Raw genomic sequence first — 11,373 nt, forward strand, 5'->3', positions numbered from 1 at the left:
CATAGCTAGCGTTCTTTCTCTGCACTTCCTCATGGTTAGTTTCTCCCTTTCTTGTAGATAATTTAAGTCAATTCACACACTCTGTATTCCATTTAAGCACTCCCATAATGCCATCACTGAATGGAGTAGCTCTACTGTTTGATGAATGAGGTTTATAAAGAACATCTAAAAGCCTCAATTCCCAGAACTGAGGCTGCTGCTGCTGGAAGTTAGCCCCTCAGCTCGGGTATCTGGTTGCTCTTGGCATCAGAAGGATGTGACAGTTCTTGGTGAAAAGCATGCTGGCTGAGCTGAAAGGAGACGAGAGGGATCCTTTACTGGCTCCATGTTATTGAAGTGTGTGACATTGGTGTCAGAGGCAAAAGTCACCATAGGAAACGTCTCGGTTCAACACTGCACTGGTTAGGCTCCCGTTGTGTCCCCATTTGAATTGCAGGTGGCTGGGAAGCTGCATAACACTCCCTGATGGGAATGACAGCAGTCACCAACCCAGTGCTCATGCTGGCTGGTGTGTAGACTACCGGTTGATGGGATTGATCAAAAGTTACTACTTTCTACCTGTGATGTTATTCCAATTTGTTTAAAGACAGTTGAGTATTCTTGAAAAGCTATACTTGTTAACTAGCATCCATTGTTATGTGAGGAGTATTGGTGTTTTGTAATTAGCATTATTTTAGAAAATTAACCCAGTGGCTTGCATTGAAAACAAGAGGCTCTGGTTCCTTGTCATTGTAAGAGTGTTTATACCTGTTATAAGCTGTTATCATCTATGCTATGATTAGCTTTTTAAAGCACATTAATCCTCAGGCTGGCTCTAAAGTAGGTCAGTATTATTGTCTGAAGTATATGCAAAGGACAAAAGAGTTGAGTTTGGGCTGGCAGTTGGGATTTCATAGTTCTAGGATGTTTGTCCTCATACGATTTATTTTTATTTTATGTGTGTGAGTTAAATGCTTGCCTGTATGTTTGTGTACCACTTATATATCTGGTGTGCAAGGTCATAGGAATGCATCAGATCCCCTGGAACTGGAGTTACAGGTGGTTGTGAGCTACCGTGTGGGTGCTGGGAAGGAACCCACCCGGGTCATCTGCAAAACCAGCCAGTGTTCTTAAACCACTGAGCCATTCTCCAGCCCCAACACAAACGCCTCAGGTTGAATAGGTCTTCCTGATAGGGTTTTATTCTCAAGTTGTTTTTCTTGTTTACATTTACTTTCTGTTCATCCTTATGGAAGAACCAAAGAGGATATAAGCTTGGCCACAAGGAAGTTTGCATTTTTTAACCTACTAGCTAAAATACTAAACACAACCAAGGTATTTGTTAAAGGTATCGAGAGAGAGTTCTTGTTTCATTGATAAGATCATTAGACAACTGTTGGCAGCTACATGCTTTTTAAACAAAGTCCATGCACTTGTATATGCACACATGTGTGTTTAACTTTTCCTGGTTCCCTCATGTTTATCCACATGCACAAGGACTTCTTACCCTCTACAATAAATGAGATAAAGAAAGGAAGAAATGAAATAAATTAATGAAATAAATAAATCAAAATTGCCATTACTGCCACACAAAAAATTCAGAAATAAGAGGTATGTTGACCATCTGAAGTTATGGAACATTTCCAGTCCATTGACCAAAAGACACTGCTCAGAGCTGCTGAGAGGACATGTGTCCCATAGCTGTGATGATTGCTAAAGACCAGAGACTAGCACCTAGAGTGGCCTGTCTGCGACCTGGGTCACCATGGGGCAGCGTATTTTGATTGTTGAGGGACTTACCATGTAGTACACGATGAACTGCTTTAGATAACCTTTAAAGGTATAAATTCCATCCCCAACTGGTCCATAAGCTTCCAAAGAGTAGGGCTGGACTAAATTTGTTGTGTTTCAACAATATCTACATGAATGAGACTAATAGTCCAGTTACTCAGGAAATATCTGTTCAGTGACTTTCTCTCTCCCAGCAGTTATCAGCTACAAGCTCCTTAGTCAGGTTCAGGATCCTTTCCCTGCTCTATGCTAGACTTTTTAACTCAAGTGATTTTATGTGTGTAACCATGGCTGCTTTGAGTTCATGGGGTTGATATTCATGTCATGTACACCTCTAGCTCTTACATTCTTCCTGTCCTGTCTTCCGGGATGCACCCTCAGGCTTACCGGTAAATAAGTGTGTAGAGACACGTCACAGAGATGTCTCCTCTACGGCTGAGCACCCACACTCTCCTATCCTCAGCATTTTGAACAGTTAGTATTGTTTGGACTAACGGCTCCCCACCACAGTGAGAAGCTTCTCTGAGCCATATCAGAGCACCCAAATCTATGGACATAAACATCAATATTTAGAAGGCAGTCTGACAACAGGAAAGCAAAACATCATCTATAGATTCTGGCCCAGGGCCCATGGCTTCCCTAACCCCATGTGTTTTGACCATGTCTCTAGTGCCGGATATGGATTCCCTTCTGTGGAACAGGACTCAGGTGTGTTGTAGAATGTGGTTGTTTAAACACTCATGCCGCAGTTACACCAGTGGGCACATCTCACCTGGTATGTTGGTATTCTACAGTAAAGGGTTCAGTGTTGGCTAAGATCATTGGTAACTTTTCTTCCCAAGCAGCCTGCATGGCATTCATTTCCTCTATCCAGCTTCACCCTTCTACAGTTAACCTTTCTCTCCGTACCCCCCCTTATCCTCCTGAGCCCATTCACTGTCTCCTGTCACCATGGTTCTGCTCTATCTCTGTGAAATCAACTTTCATAACTTCCACATTTAGGTGAGACCCTGCAATGGTGATCATTTTGTGTCTGATTTGGTCCTCTAACATAATGTCTTTGGAGATCATCCAGATTGCCCCATACCATAGAATTCCATCCTTTCTAACGGCTGAATAATATTTTATTAGTAGTATAAATACTAAATTTCCATTATCTACTCACCTGTAGATAATGGAAATTTAGTATTTATACTACTAATAAAATATTATTAGTAGTATAAATTGGATGCTTTAGTATTTATACTACTAATTGGAAATTTAGTATTTATACTACTAATAAAATATTATTAGTAGTATAAATTGGAAATTTAGTATTTATACTACTAATAAAATATTATTAGTAGTATTAGATTGGATGCTTAGTTTGACCTGTACTTTGGCTAATGTATAAATCTGAATATGTCATCCCATTTTCTTCTGTCCTTCTAGACTCTTATTCTGTTCTCTGTGGCTTGAATTATTTTCTTATTGTTTTTAGAAGGGTTTTGGTTTTTGGTTTTGGGGTTTTGTTTTTTTGTTTTTGTTTTTTTTTTTTTTTTGTCTTTGACTAAGTTTAATTTGAGTTGTGATGTACTTATTTCTCAAGGCAAGTTTTCAGCTATTTTTCATTGAATACATATCCTGTGGCTTTCTGCATTTCTTTTTCTTCCTAGGGAATTGCAGTGATTTGTTCCTTTAAGGCTGCACTATAGGCTTCACTTCTGCCTTGTTCTTCCCTCTGCCAACCCTCTTTTGAGAGATCATTAAGCTGTCCCTGAACTTTCTTCTACTAAGTCTGTCTTTATTACTGGGATGGTAGGCAGGGGCACCATGCAATTGTGGCATTGACATTCATTTGTTTCCTTCCTCAATAAGTGAGTCTCTTCTTTGACTTAATTTTACATTCTTTTGCTTCATCTACTTTGGTGCTGTGGGTTGGTTATGGTGTGTTTTAAGTGCACACATGTCAATTATGTATATGGTACACTATGACCTGGCCATTGTGAAAAGTATTTGGATTAGTATAGCCATGTAGGTTATCTCTATTGCATGCTACCCTTGTCTCTTTCAGATACACATCCAAAGTGGTACAGCTGGATAGTGTGGACACTATCATTTTAGCTTTTTGAGAAACGTCCTCCATTGCTGTACTAATTTACATTCCTACTAACAGTATCTAAATGTCCTTGCCAGCCTCTCTGGCATGTTTATTGTTCTCTCAATGCTAGCCATTCTGACCTGGTTGGAATGGTCTCAATGTAGAAGTGGTTTGCCCTTTCCTATGACTAAAGATGAAACGTTTTTATTCATTGTCCACTTGAACTACATCTTTGAGAAAGGACTGTTAATTCATTCACCCACTTATAAACTACACTATTTATTTACCCATCTATTAGCTGAATTATTTATTCTTCTGGCATTTAAGTTTCAAAATTTGTTACATATGTTGGTGATTAATCCTCTACCAGATGAACACATGGTAAAGGGGTTCCTTTGTTCTGGGGATGAGCCTTTGCTGCTAATGGTTTGCTTTGTCCAACAGAAGCCCTTCCACTTAGATGCAGTCCTACTTGCCAATTCACTCCTAACCTGAAAGTCACTGCCCAGGCTTACAGCATAAAATATCTCCTGGCCTATGTTAACCTGCAGTAGATTCACAATTATGGATCTTACATGAAGATCTGTGAACTAACTTTTAGTTTTTTTTTTCTTCTCTTTTCTTTTCCTTCCTTCCTTCCTTCCTTCCTTCCTTCCTTCCTTCCTTCCTTCCTTTCTTTCTTTTTTTTCAAATGAGTCAGGGTCACATGTAGCCCATGCTGGTCCTTGAACTCACTATACAGCAGAAAATAACCTTGAACTCCCGATTTGTCTATTTCCTAAGAGCTGGGACTATAGGAATGTGTCACTATACTTAGATTAAGCTGATTTTTAAAAACAGGGCATAAGGTAGGGCTACTTGTTAAAAAACAAACAAACAAACAAACAAACAAAAAACCTCTTCCCCACTCTATGCTTTCAACATCTTTATTGAAAACTCAAATGATTGTACCTGTGTGGTTTATTTCTGGGCCTTCTCTTCTACATGCCTATACATGTCTGTTTTCTGTGTCACTGATTCAACAGCATAATTGGATGTCAGATGCTATAGAGCTTTCAGTGTTGCTTCTTTTGTTCCATACATATATGTATGTATAATGGGCTAGCTATGTAGAAGAAAATGCACCTGGAGAGTCTCATGTTAAGTGACATAAGCCAAACAACTTAGCCGAGTAGCTTGTGTTTTTTCTCTCATATATGAAATCTCAGTTTCAAAAAAAAAAAAAAAAAAAGGACATGAAAATCGAAGGAAGACATCAGCGAAGAGGGAGGAATGCTAAATGCATGTAATGAGAATATGTATGACTAAAATCTTATATAGGTACGAAAATGTCAGATATATGATGAGTCCCCAAAGTTTAATATTTCTGCAAACCTACAGGTTTCATGGTTCTCTTTACAAAATAAAATTGCCTTGGGTGATGGTTGCTGTGGTTCACCTTCATTGTCACAACTGGATCTAGGATCACCTAGGAGATATCTTGGAGTATTTTGGGGGGTGTTTTTGAGGTTGAACTGAGGATGGAAGACCTGCCCTAATTGTGGGTGACACCATCCTTTAGACTGGGGTCTTAAAGAGTTAATAAATATGGGTAAGGGAAAAAGCCAGTAGAATGCTAACATTTCAGACTCTCTTCCCAAGTGTCAGATGTGCAGATTCACTCCTTTCACCACAATGCACTGTGCCCTTTTAGCTGGGTGCTGAATTAAATGTTCCTCCCTTCCTGGTTAGGTATGTGGCATGCAAAGAAAGTGGCTAACACAAGGGGGGCAACTTTTTTTGTTTCCAGGCTGTATATTTTCTTCCTTTATTTTGATCTCTTTCAGAACAAATTGGAGCATTGGCTGATCAGCATATCATACACGTGGCATGTGGCGAGTCACACAGTCTGGCTCTCAGTGACCGGGGCCAGCTGTTTTCTTGGGGTGCAGGAAGTGATGGCCAACTGGGCCTCATGACTACTGAGGATTCCGTGGCAGTGCCCAGGTGAGAATGTTACCCAAAGGCTTCTTGATTTGGATAGGTATCTTCATGTTGTCATTTCCTTTATGCTATAGATGTGCCTAGTAACAACACGTTGTGTTACACAGAAAATGGTTATTTTTAGAAATGTCTGTCTCAAGTTAATAAACATATGAGCTGGTCCAGAACTGAATTTGTTCTGGTGGACCAGTTACTGGCTGAGTTTCCAGCAACTGGTAAGTGTGTTGACTAAAAAAGGTGCCCCTTTTATCTCTTATACTTATTTACCTTGATCTGATGATCAGGAAGTTTTAAATTACTTTTTTTGAGGCAGGGTCTCATTTGGCCTATGTAGGTTCCTGGGCACTGTCAGCCACAGTCTGCTCCTTAGCATTCATGTAAACAGTCCATCATTTGGAGATCCCAAAGATTTTTGTATGCTACAATAATTACTTTCTGAATTTGAGGTGGCAGGGAGTAGGATTTTAGAAATGGGTCCAAGGGTGGGAGAATTGTTGTTTATTTTAAACAGTAAACTCTTAAGAGTCAGCCTAATGAAAACTGTAGTAGAATTTTTAACAGACAGGATTACATGCTTGATTTTTTTTAAGAGATATTTTAGACAAGATAATACTTTTTATCAATCTGTATAGTCGAGAATGTTTCTGATAATTGTGTTTCTGTGTGAATGCAAATTTAAGAGAACCCCTTTCTGTCTTAGGCTAATCCAGAAACTGAACCAGCAGACCATATTACAAGTTTCCTGTGGCAACTGGCACTGCTTGGCTCTGGCAGCTGGTAATTTATATAAATATATGCTAATGCTATGTTAATTTTAAAAGCATTACTCCCCTGCAGTCCTGTGTTATCTAACTTGAAAGCTTTAACAAAGGTGACGTTTATCCCTCAACCTCTGTGTATCGCATCCTTTCTTGGAGATGTGCATTGCTGTTTCGGCTCTTATGGAAAACAGAAACAAAGACCAGGACTGTGCCCAGGTGTTTTGGAGAATATAAAATATTTGCAGGACTTTATTTTAAAAAGCTACAATCTATTCTCAAGCTCCATTCTGCTATGAGGATTCCAAATAAATGTAAAATCAAGAGTTAGGGAAGCATAAGTCAGTGCACGGGCATACTGTTCTTGCTACTTAGACTGCTCAGGCCTCCATCCCAGAGCAGTTTGCGATTGCAGCTGCAGCTCCTGAAACAGTTCCAAGTCTCCTGGTTTAGTGTGGTCAGAAATAAGGTCACCTTGCTTAGATAGTGCCTGGTCACCAGCTTGTTTATAAGTGAATTTACTCAACCCTTTAGATTTACTTAACCCTTAACACTTTAGATAAGCGTTGATAGTCTTTGAAGGCCACTGAGGCTTGAGTTTACTTCTCTGTGGTCAAATGCTAATTTAGGCTTTCGAAATCTGAAAACACAGTGTCTCCTTTCTTTTGGGTGAGTTTGGTGTCTGTAAGGTAACTGACGAATGGTGTAACAGCTGAAGTATCTATCTCCATATGGAATCTATATCTATAATCTCTATCATTTTGTTTGGAACATCACTTGCCCTGTTGTTATTTCAGATGGCCAGTTCTTCACATGGGGGAAGAACAGCCATGGACAGCTGGGCCTGGGGAAGGAGTTCCCCTCCCAAACCAGCCCACAGAGGGTGAGATCTTTGGAAGGGATCCCACTGGCTCAGGTGGCTGCAGGAGGGGCTCATAGCTTTGCCCTGTCTCTCTCGGGAGCTGTTTTTGGCTGGGGAATGAATAATGCAGGGCAGCTAGGGCTCAGTGATGAAAAAGGTATGTAAAGTCTTTGTATATACTCCAGTTCCAAACCATGCTCATTTAACAAATGCTTGTTGTAGACTTACTGTTTGATAGCCTAGTGCTAGGTATTGAGGGAGCAGCAGTGAAAGAGACAGGACATCTGTGACTTGACTGAGATTATTTCTGGCCAGTGGATGAGAATAACAAACAATAAATAGTGTCACATGGCTTTGGAGTAAGCTTTGTGTTTATCACAAGTTTGTCAGGAAAGGGCTCTCTGATAAGAGCACATTCAAATTGAGTCCTGTGGGAAACCAGCTAGGAAGTGGGACAGGTAGATAACTTGGTGAGGAATGACCCAGTCAAAGGGAACAAGAACTAACTGGAAGAGTGGTGGGGAAGCAGAGGTAGAAGGAAGGGAGGCAGTGTGGGCACTGCTACCAAGGACCCCTAGGGTACAGTGAGGATTTTCACTTCCTTTGTCAATGAGGGGAGAAGAAACTAAGGGTTTTGAAGAGAGGCGTGGCCTAGTTTAAGTCACCGGTGGATCAAGGAGCAGGGATCTGTTGGAAGGTAGAAACAATAGTCAGGTGTTTGTAGACCTTAATGATGATGATGCTGTTCATTGGCTGTGCAGTTGGACACAAAGAGAAGGGTGGAAGGATCAGGTTGCATGAGTGGGGCAAGGAACGATGGCGTGAGCTGGAGTGGACAGAGTTAGAGAATTTAGGAGTTAAAGTTTTAAAAATTAAATTTAGATTTTGTCAGACTTTTCGAGTAGAGTTGAAGACTGAGATATGAAATGGATGTGAGTCAGGAGACTGGGGGATGTAAAATTCTTGCTGCTTGTTGTTTATGTCTCATGCAAAAAGCCAAGGGGAGTGACATGCTGACACTTAATTTATCTTAGACCGAGAGTCTCCATGCCATGTGAAGCTTTTACGCACACAGAAAGTCGTCTATATTAGTTGTGGAGAGGAGCACACAGCAGTTCTCACAAAGGTGAGGAGCTTAGGGGGCTGGGCTGTGGGCGGCGGTGAGATGGGCAATTTCATACGTCGCAGAGTAGCTAGCTGTGGTGGAGGTTACTTTCCTGGACTTGAATTTTCTCTTTAGCCTCGTTGTGATTGTTTTGGGAGGAGTAGAGTGAAGACTGTTTTTTTAAAAAATATGTCCATGCTTTCCTCTTGGAAACTCTATATTTTCTAGGTAACATTTAAAAATAGCTCAATAGAAATAACTTAAAGGTATGGTATATATATATATATATATATATATACGCAAACACTACCCATTCTTTGTTCTTTAAAAATAATCCATTTGAATATATAAAACAAATAGTAATTTAATTGCAAATAGTAATTTATTAATTACAAGTAGTAGATTAATTGCTTCTAAAAACACTAGCATACTAGAAAGAATAAAAGTCTGTCCTTCCTTCCCTCTCTCCCTCCTTCCTTCTTTCTTTTTTTGTGATTATTTTGAGACAGGGTCTTATGTATAATCTTTATCCTGTCATGCAGCATGCATTAGTATGATTTTCAAGTCCTGTCTCTACCTCCCAGGTACCCGGATTATAGGCATGAGCCAGCATGCTTGGCTTGAAAATGTCTTTTCATATTGAGGACTTGTTACCATATATTGATGTAGCATTTATTCAAGTACAAATTTAAAACCTTTACTACAGAGTTTATCGAGCCTCGGTTCCTTACATATAAGTGAACCTGACAAGTCCTGCTCATTTCACCTGCTTTTTTCCTTTAAAACTTTTGGCCTCCTCACACATTCCTGCACTTAAGAAAGGGGTCACCTGGAACCAGAGTTACCTGTGGTTGTGAGCTTTGGATGGTGAGTGCTGGGAATAGAACTCAGGTCCTCTGAAAGAGCAGCAATTGCTCTTCCTAAACTACTGAGCTAACTCTCTAGCCCTACATCACCTCGCTTTTACATACTCTTAAAATCTCCAATGGCAACCACTCCTTTAAGCAGTGTGGACCCATTCCCTAAAGCTGTAGTCTTACATTCCTTTATTCTTTCCCACTTAAGGAATGTTCTTAGAAAATGCTTACGGTCATCAGGTGAGTGTAATACCTAGAGCAGACCGGTGAGATGGAATTTTATGAGTTTTAGCGGACAGCCCTCAAACTCAGTTACCGAGTCACCCAATGCTTGTTCCTTGCTAGAGTGGGGGCGTGTTTACCTTTGGTGCTGGCTCCTGTGGGCAGCTTGGACATGACTCGGTGAATGATGAAGTTAATCCGAGAAGAGTCCTGGAGCTGATGGGCAGTGAAGTAACTCAGATTGCTTGTGGCAGGTGAGTGTCCCCAAGAGCTTTCTCGTGGTAGTGATGGTAAAGAGCTGCAGAGTGGATCTGGCGGTGGGAAAGCCTGTGGGCTCACTGAGCCACTGCCATTTAAAGAAATATTTTTGTTGTTGTTTGTTTTCTCCCCACCTCTTTAAGATAGTACTGGTCAGTGTGCCCTATTCTGGCCTTAAACTCGGTATGTAGCGGGGGCTTCCTCCTTTTACCTCCTGAGTGAAGGGACTGCAGGCACGTGCCACAGTGCACAGCTTTGCTTTAGGAAGTCTTAGCTGCATGGTCACCTGTGTAGGGAAAGTCAGACTGAAGTAGATAGGGAAAGGAAGGGATTTAGGTAAACAGAGGAGCAGGAGGATATTGGACCTCTTACAGAATAGAGAGGGAAGAAATGAAGAAGGAATGTGACAGGTGCTTACTTGGGCCTGTTCTGTTTTTCTTTTATCCCAAAGGGAACATGTGGCAGGTTGTTAATCTCTTTTCACAGATTTTCACTCGATCTGTAGGCACATGCATGACCTTTGTCACAGCAATACAACATTGTAATCTATGTTTGGGCTGGTAAGATAGTTCAGTAAGTTACAAGTCTGCCCACCAAGCACATGAAAAGCCATCTGTAATGTCAGCACTGGGACAGGCTGGGACAGGCGTGTGTATTCACTAAGCTCACTGTTGAACCGTGTAGTTCAAGAGACTCTTGCCTTTAAAAAGGTTCAGTGAGAGATGATCTTTAAATATACGGAGAAAATTACTTCTGGCCTACCACTTCTGCAGGTATGCATATGCACATACACATGTACAACCTCCATACTCGCAATTATAATGCGCGCACACACACACACACACATACACATACAAACCATAAAATCAAATTATAAAAAACTTCTCGTTTTAAGCCAGTTTATGCTTTTGTGTTGGACCACTTTCAAAGCTGTCATGGGTTTCAGCCTCAATTAGCCATGCCTGATGGGGTGTCAGAAGTTAGGAGTCTGTTATAGACACAGGAACCAGGATAGGCTCCACAGGAACCCCTAGGAATTTCTGTGATTTTATGTGAAAGTTAAAATCTCAGGCCAAGCGTACATTGTCGCCAGGAGGAATTCTGCCAATGAGTTCATTATTCCCACAGACAGCACACTCTAGCCCTTGTGCCTTCTTCTGGACTCATCTATGCATTTGGTTGTGGAGCTAAAGGTCAGCTAGGAACCGGACATACATGTAATGTCAAGTGCCCATCTCCCGTGAAGGGCCACTGGGCTGCCCACAGCAGTCAGCTTTCAGCTCGTGCCGGTAAGAATGATTTTCATTGGAATTATATTTTTAAGTAATCATAACTATTATTTTGATATGTATTTGTTACTTGTCTTGAACTTCTATAGAGGGAATAAACAAGAGTTTTCTTCCTTCCTTCCTTCCTTCCTTCCTTCCTTCCTTCCTTCCTTCCTTCCTTCCTTCCCTCCCTCCCTCCCCCCTCCCCTT

The 11,373-nt window shown here is 40.9% G+C and overlaps 1 protein-coding gene across 2 annotated transcripts in view; it reads left to right on the forward strand.

Moving 5' to 3' along the window:
* The window catches only part of Herc3 (HECT and RLD domain containing E3 ubiquitin protein ligase 3), a 91,050-nt gene that overhangs the window by 17,621 nt on the left and 62,056 nt on the right, over positions 1-11,373 (forward strand). For both annotated transcript variants that reach the window (XM_021164472.2, XM_029478409.1), the window contains 6 exons: positions 5,677-5,836; positions 6,534-6,610; positions 7,389-7,610; positions 8,488-8,579; positions 9,761-9,891; positions 11,024-11,184. In XM_021164472.2, coding sequence (XP_021020131.1) covers positions 5,677-5,836; positions 6,534-6,610; positions 7,389-7,610; positions 8,488-8,579; positions 9,761-9,891; positions 11,024-11,184 — 843 coding nt within the window. The remainder of the gene's footprint in view (positions 1-5,676; positions 5,837-6,533; positions 6,611-7,388; positions 7,611-8,487; positions 8,580-9,760; positions 9,892-11,023; positions 11,185-11,373) is intronic.

This window comes from Mus caroli, chromosome 6 (genome assembly GCF_900094665.2).
Source record: "Mus caroli chromosome 6, CAROLI_EIJ_v1.1, whole genome shotgun sequence".
Taxonomy (NCBI): Eukaryota; Metazoa; Chordata; class Mammalia; order Rodentia; family Muridae; genus Mus; species Mus caroli.